At 27.4% G+C, this 26316-nt stretch overlaps 1 protein-coding gene across 10 annotated transcripts in view; it reads right to left on the bottom strand.

The window, feature by feature from the left end:
- The window catches only part of LOC129909023 (cAMP-specific 3',5'-cyclic phosphodiesterase), a 308658-nt gene that overhangs the window by 95960 nt on the left and 186382 nt on the right, over window positions 1–26316 (bottom strand). For 2 of the 10 annotated variants that reach the window (XM_055985947.1, XM_055985946.1), the window contains exon 1: window positions 2815–3835. The exons of 7 other annotated variants lie outside the window; for them this stretch is intronic. In XM_055985947.1, the coding sequence (XP_055841922.1) occupies window positions 2815–3719 (905 nt within the window). In that variant the 5' untranslated portion in view covers window positions 3720–3835. Of the gene's footprint in view, window positions 1–2814; window positions 3836–26316 lie in introns of those variants that run through there. One more of the 10 variants, XM_055985953.1, reaches the window with a different exon arrangement.

Raw genomic sequence — 26316 nt, forward strand, 5'->3', positions numbered from 1 at the left:
AAATGACTTTGAAGTTTAATTAAGAACATTTTAAAGGTTTTCCAGTGTTTGGGGAGATAAAAAAGTAGTGAAATTTAATATTGTAAAATAAAAAGAACGGATTAATACTCGATCCAAATTTCAGGTATATTAGATGGGCAAACAAAATCTTATTATTTGTAGAATAAAGTCCCACTTTTTTCACATAACTTGGTTATTTTTGAGATACGAATATCTGAAAAAAATGTTCTTATATTTTCTAAGGTATAGTTTTGCAAAATACCTACTGAGGAATAGTGATAAAAAAAAATTACGTGTAACAGTGTCACGCCCGTAAGAAAAACTTCTTTAACCATTTTTTTTTTTTTTTAATAAAAATTATATATTTTTTTATACAGATAGATACGCATCTGTGAGCAATAACTTTACCTATAATGGTTACTACTACCAACTTTACCGATTTATTTTTTTTTTAAACAGAAGCATTAAATCAGCAGTAAAGTCTAAATTTTGCATAATTTTCCAAAAAAAAAAAAAAAAAATTTTTGATTTAAGAAAAAAACAATACTTTTTTGTTTTAATAAAGTTTTTTCTAGACGGATTGTTGAATTTTCTTGAAATTTTGTTTTTATGTATCGATTACCTACTAATTATTTTTATCTAACGTTCTTAAAATATTTTTTTAAACACACTAGGGCAATTCCATGGTAGCTCACGTTACATTCACAAAAAGAAGATTTTTTTTTGTCAATTTTAATATAAATACAAAATTACAAGATTTTAAATTAGTGACAAAACCTAAGATTTGTTCAATATTTCGAGGAAAAATTTGAAAATATTTAGGTAACTCACGTTACATTAATTTTTGTGTTGCAAATTGCAAGGTGATATTGTCATCGTCATTATTAGACTCATCTTGTTTTCTGTGGGCTTGTTTTTCCGTCACGTTCATTCGAAATTTTTCTGCAGTTGGCAAGCTTATGCTTTAAAATTGATTTTTGATTATTTGTACACCCTAGCCATAAGGGGAATATAACAAAAAATCTTTTCTTGCAACTTGCATTAAGAGTTGACGTTTGTAAATAGTAATTTGCTATTGAAAGTAGTAAAAAAAAGCCTTTATAAGTTGTAAAAATTCAACTTAAGCCAAATGGCAAAATTCGTTTGGAAATCAAAACCATTTCAAAGCTGTTTTCGTAATTTTAAAATCAATATTTTTTATTTTTTTATTTTTAATTAAATTGATTTTATTTATTAAATTTAATTTTAACGTCAAAAGCTCATTTTTTTAAATTTTCACTCCAATTACCTATCATTTTGTTTACTAGAGTGGACTAAAGGAGTTGAATTAAACCGCACTATAAAACTGGGCTTTAGAACACGTCATTTTGTATTTTTATACCTTAGACTTAAAGGAACAATAAAATTCAAAGAAATTCTTGTCAATAATTTGTATGGTTTCAAAACCTTTTTTGACTGTACTAAAATATTATCACAAATATTTGTTGCATACCTACATAAATCGTCTGATATTACCCTTATATACAAGTTAAAAATAATTAATTTACAAAATCCTCTGTACTATTATACTGCTATATTTCAAAATTCTTAGAAAACCGCAACAAAATTTCAGGAAAAAGCAATTAAACTATTGCCCGTTTCTAGGAAATAGTTTCTATGAAACTGAATTGTTACAAAACTCATTTCCAATTGCAACTGAATGGTCTATGTTTTGTTGTTGGATAATAACTCTTCAAAACAAAAAAGAAAGAATGATAAATGTAAATGTCTTGGTTGAATTCAACAACTACTGCAAAATTTAGTTTTGCAAAGTTTAACTTATAAATTGAATCGTAAATTCCATTTCAATTCTACTTAACAACAAATCCTAGTCAGATTTATCAAAAGAGAATTGTCCAATTATTGAGTATAAACGTATTAAAGAATGAGTGATAGTTCAATTAAGGATAACTTAACAAATCGCATCCGTTCGTTAAAAAATATTTTGCAAAAAAAAAAAAACAAATTGATGCAAATGTAAATTTTTTGAGCCTCAATTCATTGCATTTGTGCAATGTGTAAACATTTTTGAATTCCTACTATGCCTAGCCAATAGTCCTCAATATTGATTTTACGAGAATAGGAAAGCAAATATAAAACAATGAACAAAATTTGAACAAAAAATACACAAAAACAACGATCCGGAATTGAATACGGAATTAGATTCGTATTTGAACGAAATTCGGGGTTGTTTGATTTGAGTATATTGTCTCCTTTAGTTTGGTTTTTTTTTTTTTTTTGCATTTAAATTCTGTTCGAACAATCTCACCATTTCTTCAATTTTTTGTTTTTTTTTTTTTTTGAAAAAAACAGAATAAATGGATAAATTAAAATGTCTTAATGCAAGCTCTTGGTCTACATTCTGTCGGACCAGATTTGTTAGAATAAATAATCGAATGTGTCTGTACAGTACACATGTCGGGAAAGGAATATCTAGGAAACTATATCTTTTCTATAGAAATTCAAACATGAGAGGAAATTTTTAAAGTGGTCAGGGAATATTTTTTCTAACGAATAATTGACTGTTTTCAATTTAAAGTTTAAGGAGCAGTAAAATAATGTAAAAAAAATAAATTAAATTAGATTGAGAAAAAAATTGAGGTCTTGGATTTTATATTTAATTCCATCGCATAATAGTGTTCTTCCTTGCATATCTATGAAAATTATTTATATATACTTCATTCTCTCCCTTTGTCTTAAAAAGATAAAAATCTCTTTTAATTCAGATTTTAAATTTCCTCATCACAAAAACAAAATACATTTCCAATTACTTACCCAAATAAATCAGTTTCACTGCCAGGAAAACTGATGCGCGGCGATAACGGTGACCGTCCGTGACGTTTGAGCATATCATGCAACCCCGGCGGAGCATGTATTGGACTTAAAATGGTAATTTTTCGATTGGGCGGTGCCAACAAGCCTCCCGACAATGTCAATTGCGTTCGAATGCTCGAGGCCGAAACGGTTTTGTGCATTTCAATTGTTTCGGCCGACTTCGATATGAGAATCGACGAAGACTGATTTAATCCGTATTTTTGGGTATTGATTGGCGACAGAGTGTCCATATCCAGGTTATCTGTAGGTTCTTCAATTTGTGTGGAAGCACTGCGTATGCATTTGTCTGGCCTAGTACTAGCTGCACTGGCCGTTGCCTCCGAGTGAGCTGACGTCGAGCGTACAAATTGACGAACGTGCTTCTGATGGGCGGTAAGAAAGCCTCCGCCACCCATGCTCGATGGATGTGTATTTTCGGGTTGTTGCAGGAAGCTCTGAAATTTCGATTTACCCGATGCCGATGATATGGATGATGTTTTTTGCATCACACTCCGCTGCTCAGTGACAATGGAAGCACTCGATTTAGCCTTCAATTGATGTGATAGGGTGGACGATGACGAGCAGGTGGATGTTTGATGTTGTTCCACCACAGTTGAGGATGTAGAACTCGATTGAAGACTTTGACTCCTGGTACTTTGTGTCATGATTCGATTGGAAGATGTCGCCGTTGTCGACGATGAGACGGACACTGTTGGATTTGTAGTTAGCGAATATGCTCGAGGATAACCCATTCTAGAATTGTCAGGAGCACCGTTACCGGGTTGAGATAGGTCATCCTCATCACCGGCTTCACTTGGGGTAGTTACAATGTATTGAGGTGGTGTTGTTGTTTCATCCATAGACATGGTGATGGTTGGATTTCAAATGAGCAAATGCATAAGTACGACAGCGATTTGTTATGTAACGCAGTTCCTTTTGTTAGATTTGATTTTTTTTTTTGTTTTTTTTTTTTGTGTCTGTAATAAATATAAATTATCTTTAGATCAATGAATAATGTGTTTTCCCTATATGCGGAATCCATTGATTGAGCTTAGTTGGTATCGTTTCTGCAGATCTTAAAATAATAAAAAAAACATACATGCATATTGTATGTATGACTACCTAATAGGGTTGCCAGTACGACCATTTTCAAAAAGAAGCTTTAATATTATTAGATTTATTTGTATGAAACATCGGGCGGATATTGTTTTATTTTTATTTTGTTTAGATTTTGTACAAAAAAAAACTTTAAGAAATAAATAAATTCATATAATGCATTTGTTTTAGTGTGCTTTTGGATTTGACATTTTAAATCATTTTTTGTTGATTTTTGTTGTACCTACACACATTTGTTTCCATCAAGTTTTACTTGCGATATAGGTACTATAGGGCAAGTTTAGGATTAGTAAAAAAAAAATCGAACTCGAGATAATAATTTTACATGACATTACGATGATGGAGAATGCCAAAAAAGTGGGTCCGGAAATTCTGTCTGTCTGTCTATCCGTCTATAAGTACCTGGAGCTGCAGCCTAAACTAAAGTAGTGATTTTCTTCAAACTTGGTAGTTAGCAGTTTTTGGTGATTCCCTAGAGGAGAAATTGAAATTTTTTTTATGACCAAAACTAACGGTACCTGCCATATAACGGAAATAGAAAAGTTAACTATTTTCAAAAACGGCTATAACGATTTTGATTAAAATTTTTGTGTATAGTATTACACATAAGAGCCAACTTTTAAAATAAAAAAATATTTTTTGTACCGTTATTAACGGTACCTGTCATAGAACAGTTTTTTGATTTATGAATATCTCGTATAAGACTAACCCAATTTCAACGAAAATTTTCAAAAAACACATTTTTGGATTTTTAAAAAATATTTCAAAAATTTTTTTTTTGAAAAATCAATTCTTTGAAAACCGGTTTATGAAAAATTTTTAAATTTCGTATTTATGTGTAAATTAATTATTTCTTCAAAATGACATACCAAAACTTTTTTTAAAAATATAAGAAAATTTTATATACAGGGTGTCCTAAAAGTAATGGATCAAATGAAATATGCTGATAGGCCAACTTAAGGGCTCTCAGAATTTGGAAAACCCCTGTTTTGTTGCATTCAAATTGTAATATCTTTTGTTCTAATGTCAACTTTGGAAACTTTTATACATTTTTAAAAACTGCAATAACATGGAAAGTTTTTAAAATAATAAACCAGTGTCACACCATAAAAATTTTTTTCAGGATGATGCTCTGAAATAAAAGTAAGAAATTGAGTTTTTATAAAACATGGAACTGTTAATAAATTTGCAGCAAAATGGCATATGACATAAGAAATATTTTGATTAATTAGTTATTTCTTATTATTAGGCAATGTTTTAGTGAAAGAATTGTAAAAAACAAAAATCAATTGAATCATTTATTTGCAAAACATGATAAGTCCATGATTTTAAATTTTTCAGGAGAAGAAAAAAACGTTCTATTTTCTTTTGATATGCGTAGAAAAATTTATAATAAATATATTCTGTAGAACTCTTGCCTAGCTACAAAATACCGTTTCGTTTTTAATTTTTCGAGCGATAGCTCAAAAGATAAAAAATAAAAACTCTTTTGGACTTATCATACTTTGAAAATAAACGGATGTGAAATTAGTTTTTAAATGGATATGCAATTTTGCTTTTAGCCCCAGTCTATCAAACAATTGTATTTGAGAATAAAATACAATGTCAGGACTGCTTATTTAACTTCAAAGTAGCTTTAAACTTAAGATTTTCAGCCATTAATCTAATATACCATTTACACAAAAAGAAGCTGTTGTTTATTTTCAAAAGATGATAAGTCCGGGACTTATTCTGTTTTTGATACTAAAAAAATATTTCGCGTAGCTATAAAATCGGATATAGATGGAGTAGATACTTCATATTTTAAAGACAGAAGTGGTTATCCCTGGAGTACAAATTAAGTCAAAAAAACGAATTTTGAAAAAAAGTGGACTTATCATGTTTTGCAAATAAATGATTCAATTATGGGCAGAGGAAGCAAAATACTGTTGCCAAGTCGGGATTTTTCGAAATTTCACAAAAACTGCATTAAATCGAAAACCGTAAGGGTTTGGGATAAACAAGTTACCAAATTCTGAGAGCCCTTAAGTTGGCCTATCAGCATATTTCGTTTGATCCATTACTTTTGGGACACCCTGTATAAAAAATTATTTTTTTAAAAAACGACTCTAACGATTTCGGCATTTTTTTTTCTAAATATTCCTTGTTTTACAAGAAATAAAATGGCATACTTAGTTTGTTGTAAAAGATCATTTAAATCGGTGTTTATTTAATTATAAAAACAGATTTTATTTTTTTTTTAATTTTCCCTAATTTTCTTGAATAAAAAGCTGTAACATTGAAGTAACTGTAAGCATAAGTGCAAGTACGTGCGACTGGGGTAGTCGTGCATTTTATTTAATTGACAATCATTTTCTTCTTTTTAAAATCCCAAACTATTTTTTTTTTTACAATTAGTTTTTTCTATCTGTTCTATCCAAAAAATGCATTTATTTTTGGTTAGCAACATTTAAATACACAGTTTTTTCCATTAACAATATATAACAAAATTGTGCGTCGGCGTTAGAAAAAACTCACAATTTTACAAATCCTCAAAAAATACTTTCGTATTTATTTTTTTTATTAAAACGAAGATAGTGCGATTTTGATTTTAAAAAATAAAAATGTAAATTTTGAAGTTCTACGTAAATTATAATTTTGTATGAAGCAAAATATTCCTTTTTGTAATGTTTAAATGTTTAATCAAAAAAATAATAGTATCCATATTGATATCTTTTAAAATTTATATAGAAATAACATACTTTTACTCTGGGAAAATATTGTCAACAATTTAAAAAATTTGATTTTTGGCAAAGAAAACAATATACTTTTTTCTTAAAAACTATTGGTAAGTTACAAACATATTACAATTTTTGTAACTATACAAAATTTCGACTCTTTTATGTTACTTTTCGAGTTTTTGTATAAAACTTGAAAAGCCAGCCGAATTTGAAAATTTAAATTATGTAAATTTTGGATGTTTTTGACTAAATAGCTTATTTTTATGGTTAAGGATTTATTATATTATTATACTTTGTTTGTTTTTTTTTTTTTTTTCTGAAAAATCCTTTTTTGTTGAATTCAAATTGTAATATCTTTCGTTCTAAATTCAACTTTGAAAATTTTTATACTTTTTTTGATAACTTCAATAACAGTGCAAGTTTTTTAAATAACAAATCTTTTCTCGGGGTGTTAACTTAAAACAAAAGTAGAAATTTAGTTTTTATAAAACTTGGAAAATTTGAAGCGATACTATTATTTAACGAAATGGTATATGAAAAAAAAAAAACATATTTTAATTAATTAATTGTTTCTATAATAAGACAATGTCTTATGAAAGAATTGTAAAAAAAGTCAATTATTGGGGATAGAAACAAAATACTGTTGCAAAGTAGGGAATTTTCGAAATTTCACAAGAACTGCATTAAATTGAAATAAGTAAGAATTTGGGATGAACAAGTTGAGAGCCTTTAAGTTGGCATATGAGCGTATTTTGCTTGAACCAATACCTACTTTTGGGACACCCTGTTTATGTTTAATAAAAAAAGGTTTTTCTTTCTAATACTTATTCAGTAAAATAAAATTAATATTATGGATTGAAACTATTTTACTTTTATAATTGAGTAATTTTCTTCTCATTTCCTCAAATACACAAGAATACTATATACAAAAAAGGGAGTATTGCAATAAATTGTAGTAATTTATTGTTTTAATAGATTTCAATATGATTTATCTTATAGTTCAGAAAAATCCTTGAATATGCATCAGTACCTTAATTTTTTTTTTATGTTTTGAAGGTGAAAAAGCGTTTTTTGTCGTTTATACGATGTATCTATTTTTTTAACCAACAGCCATATATTAAATAAATTGTTGTACCCTAAAATTAATTAATAATTAACGTGATGTAGATACGTAATAATTTATATTCTATAATTACTTTAACTACATACCTACATATGTATGTATAAGGAAAGCAGATGCGACTCAGTCGTGCATTTTATGTGTCATAAAAGTCATTCTTAGGACAATTAAATCCTCAAATATATCATAAATAATAGTATTAGATACAGCCAACAAAACAATATAATATAAACTTCTATGTTTTAATGTCAGTAATTTTATTTTGATTCCACGCTGGGTTTTTAACTTGAGATTTATACATCAAGTAATTTGTATTCATGTTTTTTTTTTTTTTATTTATTTTCGTGTTTTCGTTTTGTATTTTATTACCAAGCACAAACATCACATCCAAACACAAAAGAACCAACAACATTTTTGACTTTATGATTTTTATAATTCCAAATTCATTTTTAATTTATATTAGGTATACCTTTCCTAGAAAAAGTGTGGAAAATCTAAAATGCATGGAATTTAGACATTCCAGACATCTGAAATATATTCAAATCCCCATACCACAATATAATTAAATTGCGACACATTAGAGTGGTTTTAAAAACAGATTTGATCTTTTTAAAAACCCCATGCAGAGTATCACACACTCTTCTCAATAAACTACCATTCTAGCAACCCTGTTAAAAAAGCTCTAATAGATTATTATCTTCATTAAAACCGCCCCTGCAGCAATATTATAAAAATGCGCTGACAAATATTTACCAAAAGCCCATATTCAGAAAACTGAATTTGCATTTTATATGGGTGTTTAAAATTAAAAATAAAAAAAAACTCATTATTAAATGAGATGACTGACATACACTCGTACCTGTCGTACGATTTGCTTTTGATAAAATGTTAATACTTCATGTTGGGGCGTATTTTATGTGAACGCCCGCCGCCGACGACGACGCACGACCTTACTTGATGTTGTTTATCTTCGGATCTATATGAACGTGTTGGTTTGTTCTCACATCCATTAGTTGAAATGATTGAAACATATTTTTTTTTTATTATTTATCTTTGGTATTTTTGTTTTGCTTTTTATTTGCTGTGTTTTGTTTTAATTTTTTGTGTAATTTTATTATTCAAACTGGAGAGTAAATAATTCAATTGAAATACTAATTATTGCGGAGAGTCCAACATGTTAAACTTATTAATTATTAATGCACATTCATGAATTTATAATTTGTTTTTTTTTTTTTTGTCTTGCGTTGCTTGTTTATTTTAATTTTTTTTGGGTGAAATTCTGTGAAAAATTATATGGCTTTAAGTGAAATATTAAATTAAATTCAATATTATGAACACACTGCGTGTGACGGGGTTTTAAAGAAGGATGTTTCATTGTATTTTTTTTTTCTTTTCACAAGGTCATATACTCATGTATTTATTTTGTATCAATTATGTATTTAAACTAATCATATTTTGAGAATTAAACAATTTAAGAAATTAGTTATTAGTCCAGTGCATTTATGATGTTCATATATGGGCGACCCAGCAGTTTGTACCACCCCCAAATTTTGTTTGCTCATTCGATAGAGCATTGGCTGAATAGAATATCATTACCCTGATTTTTCGCACTCGCAAAATTCACCTTTCGGCCGCCATCTTGGATTTTAGTTTTTGTTAAATATCTCGATTTCTATTTTTCTTACATAAAAGTTGTATGTACAAAAAATATAGGCAATTAAATTTCGCGTCTTTTATGTTAAGAACACTTTTTCGATATTCTGAATATTAAAAAAGTTACAAGCCAAAAATAGTAAAAAAAAACGAAAAAATTACTATTTTAAAGTTTAAAGATTATTCACCTTAAAATTTTCTACAACTCTGCTATAGAACTTTTTTTTTTGTATCGCTATAAATACAAAAGTTATTAATAATTTTTTTTTTTTAAATGCTCTTTTTTGGTTTGTGTTTTTTATCTTTACTTTTTTCTTAATTTTTTTTACCAAATCTTGAATTTTAAATGATTAATGAGTATTTATTATGTTTTTTGTATATACAACTTTTATGTAGGATAAATAGAAATCGAGATATTCAACAAAAACTAAAATCCAAGATGGCGGCCGAAAGGTGAATTTCGCAAGTGCGAAAAATCAGGGTAATGATATTCAGACAATGCTCTGTCGAATGAGCAAAAAAAATTTGGGGGTGGTACAAACTGCTGGGTCAAATAATAAATGCACTGGACTATGTTACATAATATTAAGACACTATGCAATAAATCAATTTTTCAAGTATATTAAAAGGAAATCTTGCAGAAAAGGATAGGGTAAATTAGGGCATTATGGCATACCTAAGCACAAACTCAAATAACTTTACTACGGACTACAATTTTTACTTCAATAATTTTTTTTAATTAAATTTCATAAAAACGTAACATAAATAAATTATTTAAGAATAAAAATTCAAGCTTTTTAACAAAAAATAAATTAAATTAAAAATAGTCCAAAAAAAACCATATTGCCCTATGTACGGGCAATATGGCGAATCCCATTTACTTCGGAACCCTTTACTTTTTTTACGTATATTCAGCATTTCTGAAATATAATTGTAAATAAGGTTCATAAAATCAACGTTAAATTGAGGTTATTTTCAAATTTAAAAAATATGCAGAGTTACTTTTGAAATTAGTTTTACATAAGGGCATTATGGCGCAGTCGGGTATAATATAGCGCCATAATGCCCTTATTGCATCTGCGCCATATTGCAAAATATACACATATTCACAAAACTCCAAAAACTAAACACAATTCTTACTTCAGTTAAAATATAACAAGTGATATAAACAAACCAAAACTGTACTCTGCGTTTCACTCTTTACAACAAACACGTGCACTGCTTAGTTACCGAGATATACACAAACAAAAACATAGCGATATAATATTGGAACCCAGAACCGGTATATTTTTTTTGTTTTCTTTTTTGTTTGGCACAAAAATAATAGCACTGACCTGCGATCGTCACAAGGCTAGTGTTCGACGAAGGCCAAAGTTTCTGCATTGGTTTCATTTAAATGGGAGTATTGGAAGTATGGAAGTTGAGAGGTGCGCCATAATGCCCGGTGCGCCATAATGCCCGAAGTTACCCTATATGACATTGCCCTGTAATATATGTACAGTAGGGTGTCCGTTATTTCCCAAGGTGATGTTTTTGGGGAAGACACCCCCCAGATCGAAAGTTTAGGGCCTAAATACGGGGAATTTAGCAAAAACAAATTTTTTGGAGGTCATTAACCCGTGCCTCTAAGGTCATACTTTCCCCATACAAATTTGTATGGGAAATTTTTAACTCATACATAAATTTTTTTTTCTCTCGAGTTAAATCATCTATCTTTAAAATGTTTGTTGATTCTGGTTGGAAAATAGTTCCTTTAAAAGATTACATTCAAAATTTCCCGTTAAAAATTTTTTTTATATTTTATTTCGGTTTTTGAAATTATTAGCTGTTTTCGTAGTTTTTGCTTTCACCTATCACATAATTTGAAATGTAGTTTTATTGTTTTTTAATTCTTTTCAAATATTGCATTCAAAAATTTGTGTATAAATCAAAAATTTTAATTTTTTTAAATTTCTATTTGAAATTTTTGCCGTTTTTATATTAAATAAATATTATTAAATACTTTACCCTTTCTTGTTTGCAACTTTTTGATGTCATTTTTTAGGTGAATAATTTTTAAACAAAATTCAATAAAAATATTGTAAACATATCTTTTGTAGTTCGAAAAAAATAAATTTAAACGTATAAAAACGGCAAAAATTTCAAAAAAAAATTCAAAAAATTAAAATTTTTGATTTATACACAAATTTTTGAATGCAATATTTGAAGTTTTTAACGGGAAATTTTGAATGTAATCTTTTAAAGGAACTATTTTCCAACCAGAATCAACAAACATTTTAAAAATAGATGATTTAACTCGAGAGAAAAAAAAAATTTATGTATGAGTTAAAAATTTCCCATACAAATTTGTATGGGGAAAGTATGACCTTAGAGGCACGGGTTAATGACCTCCAAAAAATTTGTTTTTCCTAAAATCCCCGTATTTAGGCCCTAAACTTTCGATCTGGGGGGTGTCTTCCCCGAAAACATCACTTTGGGAAATAACGGACACCCTAATGTACAGGTTAATATAAAAACGAGTCCGGCATCTATAAACATAATAACCTTAACAAGCATACATGATGCGAATCTAAATGAACTAGTTATCAGCTATTATACTCCCTAATAGTAACATGGGAAAAATATAAAATTCAAATGATGTTCATCGCATGGATTTTCTTGTTAGTTTCTTTACAAAGCTTGTTAACTAACTTTTAGATCCAAAGTAGATCATCATCTTCACAACTAAGTTAAGAAAAAAAAAAAGGATTTCAGGAAATTTGAAAAATCATATACCTACTTATAGCCAAGGTCAGTACGTGTTTAATTACGAAGCTTTAGGATGTAACATACATATAAATGGTGAGGATAGAAAAAGGATTTACTTAACATGTCAACTTTCTGCTTCGTAGAGGAATTAGTGGGGGTTGGGTTTTTTGTGTTTGGGTTTGCTGAAAACAAATCTGAAATTGTCCAATATAATTTTAAACTGCAATATGAGAAACCACTCCTTTTTGGAAGTCGGTAAAAAAAGAGGAGGGAATGATAGAACTCAAATAACGGTTCTGATAAATTTTAATGCTACGAGTATGATAATTGGCTCTGCTTTTGTTTAAAAGCCCCCGCACACTACAAACTTTCTATCGGCCTACAGTTTAGTTGGTCTCTTAATCAGAATGTATGTACACTACCACGATTAAGTATCGGCCGATCAAAAAGTTTGTTTTAAATTTTAATTAATACTAAAATATTTCCTAGCGACCCCACTTTTTCGTCGGCTGCCTTTGCGCACACTAGAAGCCCAACCCGACTAAACTATCGGCCGATAGAAAATTTGTTGTTTGCGGGGGCCAACTTTTGAAATAAAAAAAAATATTTTTTTGTAATTATTATTAACGGTAGGTACCTGTCGTTTTTTTTTTTATTTAATTTATGTGTTTCTTGTAAACATTATACAGAAACGTTAAAATAAACGTTATATGAAAATATTTAAATTTATTTTCAAATAACACATTTTTGGATTTTTTAAAAATATTTCCAATTTTTTTTCTTTGAAAAATCGATTTTTTTTAAAACGGGTTGATGAATATTATCGAAATTTCGTTTTTATGTGTTGAATAATATTTTCTTTAAAATGACATACCAACTATTTTTTTACATTACATCCTTAGGAAATTCCTTAAAAAAATAAAAAAAAAACAAATTTTAAATTGTCTCTATTATTTTCTAAAAAGCTTTAATATTACAGTTACTTTTACCATAAGAGCAAGCACATGCGACCCCAATCGTGTATTTTTTTTTTTTTTTTTATGATTGCTTGGTTTTTTTTTGTGTTTGGGTTTGCTGAAAACTAATCTGAAGTTGCCGAATATGATTTCCCACTACAATTATGAGAAACCACTAAAAAAGAGGATGGAATGATAAAATTTAATTTAATGTTTTTCATAAGTTCAATATTTTTGAAACACAAATAAATTAATATCAAAATAATAGTTATTATTCTAAAATTGTTACATATAAACAAAAATTCCATATAAATGTTTGGAAACTGACAATTTTCAAATATACATCAGGGTTACCGGTAAAGAATGGATAAGCCTGAAATGGCTGATAGCTTTAATTATGACTGTTCAAAAAACAAATAGAAAAAAGTTCTATCCCAATCAGTTCTCAAAATGTTTACGTTCTAATTTCCCTTTTTTATTATTATTAATCGAACTGACAATATTAATAGCTTTCAATATGGGTAGGTAACTTAAAAAAAAAAAACTTTAAAGACTATACTTTAAAAACTGGTTGTATAATGTATGTCCATTCTTGGTTTTGTGCTAAATATGTATATTTTTTCGGATAAATTGTCCTTTGGGTCTTTAAAAGAGAAACTTTTTGAGGTCGGCTATATGAACACATCGTGTTATGATATAAATGAGAGGAAGTTTAACAGCTCCAAAAAGGCCAAGAATATCAAGTGTACGTAACTTGAATAGGGATATTAGAGAAATATGTTTTTTTAAATTCTGAACCCAAATAATGGATTTTCTAGCTGAACAACAATGATTCTTCCCACACAACACGCTCAGTCAATGATTTGAAGGAAGAAAAAAAAATATACATACTGTGAATACATACTTGAACATGGACCATTTTCTCAACAATTTTAAACGAAATTTTGAAAACTTTTGGATATGATTAGTCGGAAAAGATTACGAGTCGGTTTTGTCTATTCAAAAACCAAAAGTTCCACAACATAGCAACCATTAAACAAATCTCGAACAATTTATTTGAATTGCATATAAAAGGAAATATACGAACAACAATGCAATGCCGGACCGAATATGTGAAGTTGTTCATGAATAAAAAGGGCATTATTCACTAGAAGAGCTCGAAAACAAAATTATTTCTCACAAAATAAATAAATAAAACTTGAATTATATTTGTTCCCAGAACTCCCTTTTTATTATTCATATAATGTTTGTACCTTTTTTTTGTTGAAATTTAACCACTAAAATATATCTTCGTGTATTGCATTTATACTTTTCGTTGCTTTTGTCAACATTTTATAAGCAAACAGTTCGTATTTATTATAGGTAAATTTAATATATTATGAAGTTAAGGAATACCGTTGGTAAAAAGAAGTAATGAAAAGTTGAAGTTAAAAACTATTATTATGAACTTTTTTTTTAAATCTGCAAAGGACTGATTTTACGAAAATCTGGCTACGTTTGAAAGTAATTTGCCTTATTTATTTTAAAAATTGTTTTAGACTTTAAATTTTCATTGAAATTTGTCTTCAAGTTCTCGGTAATCTTAAAATTTGGACACCAGTTAATGGTTTTACACTTGAAAACATGTTTAAAAAAACAATTAAAATTGTTCCAGACCCTAAATTTATCATTTTTGTAAAAGGTCATTCATAAATAAAATGAAAATTAATAACACCAGTCCCAAATGGATACCCTGATATCGATATGTACTTACTCGTATACTGATAAAACCATACTCCAACATCTTTGTTTGAGGTATGGTTTTCGATGGAAACCATACAACAAAGGGCGAACGTATTTTGTGGTTTGACTTTCAAAATCTATAGTATTTGACCAAACGAAAATAAGTTTAACCTCAAAAATTAAACCTTTTGATCGAAACTGTAGAGAATATAGCAAATGCTTTAAGTTATTTTTTTTGTGTGTACTATACGTAGATATTAGGGTGGGTCAAAAAATTGAAATTCTTTTTTTTTTGATTTGGTACTCCAAAAAATCGATTGCTAGACACCTCTAGAATATACACACCAAATATGAGCTCTTAATATTAATGGGAAGGTCCTCCGCTTCGCAATTTTCCATTTTTACATCAAGCTTCTAATAAAAAAACATCATTTTTTTTAAATCGACTTTTTAGCAAATTTCTTTACATATTCTTGTAGGAGAACGCTCTACAAAAAAGGCATTATACACTTTTTTCGTTTATCTTACCGTTGAATAGATATTTGAGGTCCAAAAATCAAGAAAATCCTTAAAAATTCGTTTTTCGTTCTTAATTTTGTAACAAATTGAAAAATTATAATAATCAAATGCGCAAGACATATTCATGTAGGAAACAGATTGCTCCACAAAAAAGGTCTTATTATGTTTTTTCATTAATCTAACCATTCTAAGGATATTCGAGGTCAGATAAACGAAAAAAGTGTATAATGCCTTTTTTGTAGAGCGTTCAATTTCCTACAAGAATATGAAAAGAAATTTGCTAAAAAGTCAATTAATAAAAAAATAATTTTTTTTTTTATTAGAAGCTTGATGTAAAAATGGAAAATTGCAAAGCGGAGGACCTTCCCAATAATATAAAGACCTCATATTTGGTGTGTATATTCTAGCAATCGATTTTTCGGAGTACCAATTCAAAAAAAAGAATTTCGATTTTTTTGACCCACCCTAATACCCATGTTACAAGAGCTAGGAGAAAATAAAAACACAAAACTTTTCCTTTTTTAAGAAAATCTACTAAGCTGAGATTATAATTAATGGATTTTAACGTAATTAAACGTTACACATTAATTACTGTGAAGGGAAAGTATGATTGTGCTCAAGGAGTTATGGAATGGACATCAAGATGAAAATTAAGGAAAGTTATTGTGAATTAAATTTCTACTTTCATAGTTTATTTTTTTTTTTGTTTTTTTTATTAACAAAAACGCACTTTTGCAATAATCGATAAATTATTATTATCATAAATGGTTAAACATTATGAGCTGTTTTTCTTATGTTAATTGAAAATACTAAAACTCAAGCAAAAGACCTGTCACGCACACACGATTTTATTGCGGAAATGTTACCAAAGGAGAAACGTCTACTAATATCTACTTTATACTTATAAGCTTTCAACACAAAACACGCATAGCTTGTGAATTGTGTGATTTATTTAATCGATACACCATACAAATGTTAAACATTTACGATGATTTTTATTATTTTTTTTTTTTTTGGCGAGCCATTAGTAACTTCGATTTAACATAATAAATAACGGTTCTTTTTAAGTGTAGGCGCACGCACATCGTAATATGTACATCCTAAGAGTGAGAAGGGTTGTTGTTTTATTTTTTAAGTAAGTTAGCGATGGGGTTTAAATTGTTCATATTTAAAAGGGGGTTGAGGATGTTTTCATAAAAAAAATGAATATAAAAAAGGAAATTACTTCGGGCTACGGAGGATGCTCTGTACATCCGGTTTTGTAAGGATACTTCCTTTAAATAGGCAAATTGACTAAATCGACATAGAGCCCAAGTTGAATTTATGGGTGAATCGAAAAAAGAAATAATATTAACAGATGTAATACATTGTCCTTTTATTTATCTATTTGTAGAAGGATGCTGCGAAAACAACAACATTTTAGAATATGTGTTTTTTTTTTGCTTCAAGGCAACAAGGATATCTTAAATAATATAATTTTCTAATAAATATTGTATGTAAATCTAAATAGTATAGATCTTTTCTGAAAAATAAAAAAGAAGAAATTTAAAATGTATTGAAATTTAATAAAATTTGTATTGGCCTTGAGGAATTAGGCGATTGATCCATGTATAGCTCACTAACATTTAGCGTGATTTATTTTAATTCAGAAATCATCTCAACCCGGCCGAACAGCTCTGATTTTGACGATCTTTTTTTAATCGTAGGTTATTAAAAATACTTAAAAGTCTATAGATTAAAAATTGCCGATGTTGCCGTATTGTTTTTTTAAATTAAAATTAATTTTTTTTAACAAACCCATTTTTTTGCTTAAACTTCATAAAACAAATGATAGCAAAAGATTTTCTAGGTAATTTAAGGAAAAAAAATATAAGGGAGTAAGGGACAATATTCCATCGTTTAAGCGATAAATGCAATTTTCTCACAATCTGACTGCAAACACAAAAAAAATATTTTGAACTTAACGGCAACACTTACAATACTTACAGACACGTTTTTAAAAAGCCAGAATCTCATTTCTATATGTAAAATTTCAATCCACTAAATTTAATCAAGAGTTTTTGAAAGAATAGTCCTCAACTCAAAATTTTGGAAAAAAAAAACGTTATTAAAAAATTTTAAATGGCTTTTTTTTAACATTTTCGTAGTAAAATATGAATTTATTTAGAAAATTTTTTTTTTGCCATCAATATTATTAATTGAATTCCGAAGAGGAAAAGGTAATATATATTACAGTTTTGAAATAAAATATAAAAATTACTTCAATTTTATCGGATTTTCTTGATAAAAACTGAATTTTTGCATTGAAATAATTGAATTTCTCAATGACTTTGGCAAATAAGAACTTAAAACTTTTGGTATCTAACTTTCAACAATAAGGGTATTGAATGAAAATAACTTAGTATTTAAATGTTAAACTTAAAAAAAAAAATAAGTTCAATTTTTTTCAAAACTTCTATTAACAAAAATTTCTTCGAAAATTAAATACTTTTTAATTTTTTTTCATAAACCGTAATACATTTTGACATTTCCTTTTATAATTTCAAATCATAATAAATAAGGCCAACAAAATTTGAAAATAAAAGCATTTTATAATACGAAATAAATTTTAAAAACGACGTGTTAAAATTTTGACAATAATTTTTTTTTTTCAAAATCTGAGTTCAGTTACCATTCTTTCAAAAGCCCTCAATTCAATCAACTTAATTTTAATTTTACAAATATGACTATGCTTTTAACTTTTTAAAAATGTATATTTAAATATTGTAGGTGTTGCCGTTGTGTTCAAATATTTTTTTTTTGGGTTTGAAGTCAATTAATAAGAAAATTGCATTTATGGCTTGAACGATGGAAGATTGTCCCTCACTCCTTTATATTTTTCTTCCTTAAATTTTCTAGAAAATCTTTTGGCATCAATTAATTGATGAAATTTAAACAAAATGTTTGAAAACAAGATCATCAAAATTCGGCCGGGTTCCCTAATATTGCCATTTTTTGAGCTTTAGTTACTCCACTAATGGAGCTTAAGATTTTAAACAGGAATATATTTTGGGATAGAAGAATTAATAAGATTTAAGAGATGTTTGTACTTTTAAATTAAAAGTACAAACATCTCTTAAATCTTATCAATTCTTCTATCCCAAAATATATTCCTGTTTAAAAGTTTTAATCAGGGTTTGAAATTATTTTTGTGTGGATTTAGCAGGTGTGGGAGTAAGCAGATTTGGACTCATAGCCGACAATCTGTTCTTTTAAGAAATTGTAACTTCTTTCAAAAACATTTTTGGAAACCTCTTTTATGCAATAACCTTAATTTTGATTTGAAACAAAAAAAAAAAAAACAAACAAACAAGTCTCACTAAGATAGAAGAAAGTTCATAGAATTTTCTATAGCAGCGAAAAAAAAATGGAAATTGAGATACCATTCAAAACTGAAATTACGATGAAAGAGAACGCGAAAAAAGTGTGTCCCGCAAGTGTTTCTGTCTGTAAAAGGATACAGCCTAAACGGACGGGTCGATTCATTCAAACTTGGTATGTAAAAGTTTATATAAATTGTACAGAGATTTAAAAAAAAAATGTTAAATTTTCTCAAAAACGTCTTTTACGATTTGGTTTAAAACGAACAAGGCTCAACCCATACTTGATGGATTGTATTTTCATATTAAAAATAAGATCAAAAACATCATGCTGGTAACCTTTAAAGGCTATAAAATATAACTAAACAGATGTTTTTATTTTTTATCATTTCATTTTTTGTCTACAAAAATAAGTAGGTACGTGCAAAAATGTGGAATTCATAAAAAAATTTTAATTCTTTTTTGGATTGTAGCCAAAAAATGTCTTTCCATTTATTTAAATTTCGAGAACCTAAAAAAATACTTATTTTATATTATTTTCTTTTGTCTACACTGTTTTTTTTTTGTAAAATAAATGAGTTTTTTATTTTATTAAATTTTAAGCTCATATATCTTAAGGATTAATGCTTATTTGTCATGGGATTTATATTTTGGCATTAATTTTTTTTCAACTCATTAAATAAGAAATACATAATATGCTGATGCTTTTGTTTTTATATAATTCATTTTGTATTATTATTTTTATTTTGAATTTGTTAAATTGTTTATAGTTATTATACAGAAATTAACCTTGAGAAGAAAAAATCTTAACATAATTTTCGACTTTTTACACTTACATATATCAGCAGTATTAATCTCTAGTTTACCTACAATGTTGTATTCTTTTTGCTCTCCAAGCCATTAAATTGATTTTATAAAAAAAAAAACAAAAGCAATATACCAATAAAATTGTTTGGGTTCACTTTTCACATCTAACTACCTACTTTTATACAATAAACTTTTGTACTATCAAAAGCTTGCAGTCAAACCTCAAACATGAAACCTAGATAAAAATGGCAATTTGAAAAGAAAAACTTGAAATTGTTTGCTTATCAAACAATTTCAATGCAATATTTCCTTCAATATCAAATTGAACTTCTAAAAGAAAACCTTTTTTTTTCATTCCCTTCAATTCTGTTTTGCATCTAGTTTCGTAATTTTACCATTTAACTCAATACACAATACTTGAACTACCTACCCGTCCAAGAGACTGAGCTCCGGAATGAATTGATTGAACTTTTTATAAAAAAAAAAAAAAACTTATAAGCTATCAGAAGTTGAGGGTTATTTCCTCAATTATAGATATTCATCTAAAATGAATCAATCCAATACGTTTATTATCCTTAATTGACTTGGTAAATCCAATATTTAATTCCAAAATGCGATATTGCAAAAGATATTTATTTCTCATTGAAAAGACACTTAATTGATATTTATAAATGTTTCAACTTCCTTAACATTATTATTAAAAAAAAAGTAGGTAGGTACTTTGAAAATGTATTAAATGTAATTGAGTTTCCAACAAGGAGGATGATTCTTTTTCAAAAGAAGAAAAAGTGACCATTAAAAATGCAATAAATAATTTAAAAACTTCACTTAAGCAGCAGTTTGTCTTTTTCTTTATAAAAGGGAAAAATTATTTATCCTTTTCAGAATGTGAACACCTATAAAGAAAATGTGCAGAAAGGAATCAGAAACTAAAAACTTTAATTTTGTAAGAAACGGAAGGAAGAAAAACAAAAACGAAAAGTAAACTTCTTTGAAATTTGTGCTTGGATTAAATTTTGTTTGAGGATGTAATTCCGTGAATTGAGATTAATTGAAACATTCGTTTAGGTACTCGGAATTATAAGAAGTATTATGTACGTAAAACGTGAATTTAATTTCATGTTTAAAAGAAATGAAAATAAATATTATTTCTGAAAATTAAATTAAAGCTCCAAAAAATTATTTTACCACAAAATATTGTAACTCTTAATTAACAAACACATAATTATAAATAAATTCAATAGAATTTAAGACATTATAGACCTTTGCCCTGCTGAAAAATGGCAATTTTAATTAAATCTGTTAAAATGTTCATCAATTACGTAAATTATTTCCCTGTACAACCCAAATGTTCAAATAATGGTCCTTTTTTTCTTACCTGTGTTACTAAATCAATGATTCAGAATACAATGTCAAAAGAACATCTGATTTTTGGGGTTAATTTGATGTATATATTTACCCAAAAGATTTCGTGCGAATGATAGAAAGGACAGGTTCAGTGGAAAATGAAAAATAATTTTTATTGACATAATCTCAATTAAATTTGAAATATTTCTAAGAAATTTCCAAAGAAATGATTCCTAGGAGAAATAAATTTAAGAAATCATAATTACGTAAAGTAATTTTGAAACTTATTAAGAAAGAAAAAGGGTTTATGATATTTGTTATGTAATTCTTTGGTGGATGTAATTCAAATCAACTTATTTATGATTTAAATTTAAAATAGAAGAAAAATTATATGATAAAGGAATTAAAAAATAATGATCCTTTTTGGTTAATTTATTGGAAAATTTATTAAATTATTACTTCATATTAATTAAAAATTTGACTGATTTGAAGAAATATATTTTCATTTGAAAAAAAAATTTAAAAGTAATTTTTCATCTTGGAAAAAAACCAATTCTTTGAATCCCGATTTACACAACCCACTTTTTCAGCATTAATATCGCAAAATATATCAGTTCGTTTTTTTATGATTCCAAGACTCATCCTCTAGAATTATAGGTCGGTCAAGTAAAAATAATTGCTCTCCGATGTTCTGCCCATTTGTATGTATATGTATGAACATCGCCAGTCGCTTTGAAGTAACCTTTATGCTATAGCAATTTACAGGATGAATGGAAATGCCTGGAGCACGTTATATGGTATGACAGGCAAAAATATGATAAAGGACCAACAATAGCTGTCTTACACTTTACCATTTTTTCATTTGCAGAAATAATAATTGAAAAAAAAATTCCTCAAACGGTTTTTTTGTTATATTTTTTATTTGTTAAATTAAAAAGATAACCAAACTTAGAACTTAGAAGTTTCTTATAGATATTTCTTTAAAGATTTTATTTCGATAACCATCTGTGAATGTTCATGTACAAGTTCATTTTCTATAAATAAGCATTCTTATAAATGACATACCGAAAGTAAACCATGAAAAAAAATAAAAGAACTCAAATGTCATGGGAACACGAAATGACAAAATGATTGGCAATGATGTTAACTGCCTAAACCCCATGTTAAGACATATAATCTCATTTACGAGCATTTACAAGTTAATGTGTATCTCTTGAAGATTTTCACAATAACCCAACCAATACAAAAAAGAAAAAAAAACAAGGAAATCTATAGCTTAAGGCTTGATGATATAGTACATTAAGTCAAATAGTCTTATGTCAGATGAAAATATGTGAGTGATTTAACAACTTCAAGACATCTGGAGGAAATTTTAGACCTTCCCTTATTTTTTTGTTGCAAACCATGTAGATTTATTTCTTTCCACAAATAGCTAATATAAAATATCTTTAACGTTTTTGTGTATACTATAATGTTAATAAATAGGCCAGTCATCGGAAATACGCTGAGATGTTTCTGAAATAATTTCATCTAATGTAAATGGAAAAAGAAAAATTCTTTTTATAATAAAAAAAAAAGTACAGACTTTCCAATTACAGAATTTTGGAAAACATAATTCTGGATTTCTACGATTTGGAAATAGGTAGAGTAATAATAGGCTTACACAGTTTTGGAAAGCTGAATTTTCAGTTTCTAGAATTTTAAAATACCAAATTATGGTATTCAGAATTTTGGTAACAAAACTTTCGTACAGAATTATGAGTCAAACCCTCAAAATTGATATCGATTAAATAGAATAAATAAAAAAAGCATTTGACAACAAATTATATTAAATCAACAATTACCTACAAAATAAAACCAATGAATAAAAAAAAAAATTTTAAAGAAAAATTTGAAAAAGATGCAACTCCCACCACATTTCGAATATTGCCTTTACCACAAATTGGTTCAATTTCTTGATACAATTTTAAAATGCTCAATTCACTCGTGTTGAATTGAACTTTACATCATGAGGTAATCAGATTACATTGCATTTTGCCTGCGTCATTGGACTTTTAATTAAATGAGTAATTTCAGTCTAATTAGCGAACCGAAAAATCCACACTCAGCACACAAGTTACTCACACGAATTTTTGGTTAAGTTGAAATAATTTTATCTACATGTAAATAAATATAAACGATATAGTAAATAAATAAACATTTGGCTATTCGTTCACCTCAATATTTAATTACGTAGGCAAATTACTATTAGATAAGTCCTTAAACAATTGAGTGAGTACTGAAATTTCTGGTTAAAAATGGACCTTTCCAAAACCAAAAAAAGTACCATTAGTCTACACTACAGATGAAGATAATATATATTTATCTTTTTTACGTGGAATTCTATAAATATATTGTGAGAGTTAAATGTTTTGACACTTTAAAGCGGGAATACTCTCAGTACTAGTACTTGTGAAAAATATGCTTAAATATTTATTTTTTCATTCATTATAATTGTTGGCAAGGTAATGTATTTAAGAATTCAAAGAAACGAAGGAAAAATAAAATAACACCACAAGGCTATTTTTAATGAATTACATGTCTACCAAAAAGTGGCTCTTTAAAGAGCTTAAAATTAAAAATAAAATTTTGAATGAAAAATATTTTTTTGAGTTAATATTTCTATCTTTAGAACATTAAAGATTTCAAAGAAATCACTTGAAAAAGTAAAAGTTAATTGTTTGAATGGCAAAAAAAACTAATATTGAAGATAAATCGATTGTAAGATAATTAAAAAATAAGTTTTGGTTTTGGTAGTAAAAAGTTTTGCTAAACTTGCGAATGAAAAGTTTGAAAAGTCATTTAAAAATGTGAAAAAAAAAAATTGGAAAAAATGCTGATAAACTTTTTCATAGAATATTTATAGGTCAATTCCCTACTTATGTTTAGTGCCACTTTTTTTTTATTCCTTACGCCTAAATAGTGTTTACACAAAATAAAATCTTTGAGTTCAATTTCATTCACCTGATTGATAATCGCAACTTCATTATTCTTCATTCTAATATGTTTCTTTTTGAAATGGATTATTTTTAATTAAAATTTCAATCAAAAACACATAACTTATTTACAACTAAACATTATTAATGTTTTCATAAAGTTAACAAAGAATTTCTTTTAGATAGAAAATTATTCTTGGAAGAAATATTCCCCTATAATAATGTTCTTGAAGAATTGATTAACGATAAATAAAAAACCCTTCAAGGGAAGCTATAACTTTCGTCTTTTCTGGCATATTTGTAGTGAAAAAGTTGAACAAGCTAAAACAAAATTACATTTAAAGAATTCGAAAACTATAGCTTTTATACAATAATCAAGTTTAAGTTTAACAGTGGGATAATTGGTTTAGATTTATGATAGAGAACAAAATTAGAATTTAAAGATTTTAAAAACAAACAATTTATTCTTTAATTGAATTGCATTTTAAGCTTCATTTTTTCAAGTAAATATTAACTTTAATATACATAAATAAATATTTGTGAGCACATAACAATTTGCGTGAAAATCTTATTCATAAAATTTTGCAACGTTGAATAGAAGCATTTAAAATTAAGCCTGATGAGAGGTTTAAAAGTGGCTACATTAGGATATATTTTAGGAACGAAATTTCATTTTGACAAATCAAAAGTTCAATTGTACTCTTGTTTGTATTATTTTTTTTTTTTAAATTAGTTTTTTTTTTTCGAAAACTAGAATATTGGAATATATATTTTTAAAACGCCAGAAGATTATTACCGAGCTCTTCGACTGAGTTCCTATAACATCGCCATTTTCTGAGCTTTAATTACTTCACTAATAGGAGCATTTTTCACTTACACAAAGCCTCTTAAAAATCACTATAAAAATCAAATATTTTTTAACCTTTACTAGCGTTCTAAATTGTATTCTTGGAAATAATGAAAGCTTGGTCGAAAATTGGTTTTGGTTCTACTTGCCGTTTGATTTGTTTTCGGTTTCCCTCTTCCCAAAACCGGAGAAATAAGTTTAAAATTTAGTGCTAATTTTGATTGTTAGAGATAATAGTTCCGTTTTGACACCTAATTAGCAGATTTAACAAGAAACACTTTCACTTAATTCTATTATCCAATTAATTGGCGAACAAAATTTACCTCAATTTTTTTACAAAGTAAATTAATGAATTAAAACTCATTTAGAATCTTTGGGTACTTTTTTGGATAGTTAATTATTATAAAAACTTTCCCATTTATTTAACTTCATTCACAGTCACAACAAAAACACAAGATATACCTGCATGAGCAGAACAGTGTTATTGCACATGGAAGCGGAAAATGTACTGTGTTTATTGTTAGAATATGCATTGAGCATCCAGCTTGTCACATGACGCATAGAGTTAGTACATGGAAGACTTCACTTGAAAAAAAAATTGCACGAATAACGAAGAGATTTACTTAGTAGTAACAATATGTATGTATATGGAGATTCTGAACTAACGAGTAATTCAGAAATACATTTTTAACGGTACACTACCCATTTTTTTAGATTTTTTACTTTCAAGGTAAATTACCCAACGGCACAGCATTTAAAAATTTTTTTCATTTTCTATTTCAGTTATTTTTTTTTTTCCAAAAAAAAAATGTTTTCATTAATGAATATTTTACTATCGAAATTCCAAAAGAAAAGTAATTAAAGAATTTTAACTATATCATATGTGAAGTGTAATATTTGAAGGAAGATATAAATTTAACTTTAAAATCACTTTTATATTGAATTCAGACAAAATATTCATTACTATACAGATTTCGGTTACGGAGCTCAATTCGCAAAAAAAAATTTCATTTGATGAACTCTTAGAATGGATTGTTTAATTTGCTTCATCGTTATGATACAACTCTACACCTCGAAATATTTAAAATTGTCAGAATATTGACCATTATTCATCAAGTGTAGATATTTAATAAGTAAATCTGTTTGCATATGGTAGATATTCATTCACACGATAGATGTAGAAATCTGTTTATAAGAAGATACACATATGCAAATACATTATTTAACAGAAAATAAAATTACCCTTTATATACTTTTTCTTTTAATTTATCTAGATTAATATTTAAAAGCAATTACGGTGTGTGAAGAAAATTAAAAATGAGAAATAAAATAAAATTAATCTTTTGATGTTTGTGTGTACTTTTTTATTCGAATATGAAATATTATAAACTTTGGTTTATAAAAAAAAAATATCCACAGCACGAAAATAAATTTGCCTTCTTATTAGAACAATTATAAATATAATTGATTATAGTAGTTTTTTGTTTATTGAATATGTCATAATGTTTTCAATTTATGACAAATTATTATAATGAAGAACCATTATGCATAATATATCATTAATTACTGAATAT

Source organism: Episyrphus balteatus, chromosome 2 (assembly GCF_945859705.1).
Source record: "Episyrphus balteatus chromosome 2, idEpiBalt1.1, whole genome shotgun sequence".
In the NCBI taxonomy this organism is placed as follows: domain Eukaryota; kingdom Metazoa; phylum Arthropoda; class Insecta; order Diptera; family Syrphidae; genus Episyrphus; species Episyrphus balteatus.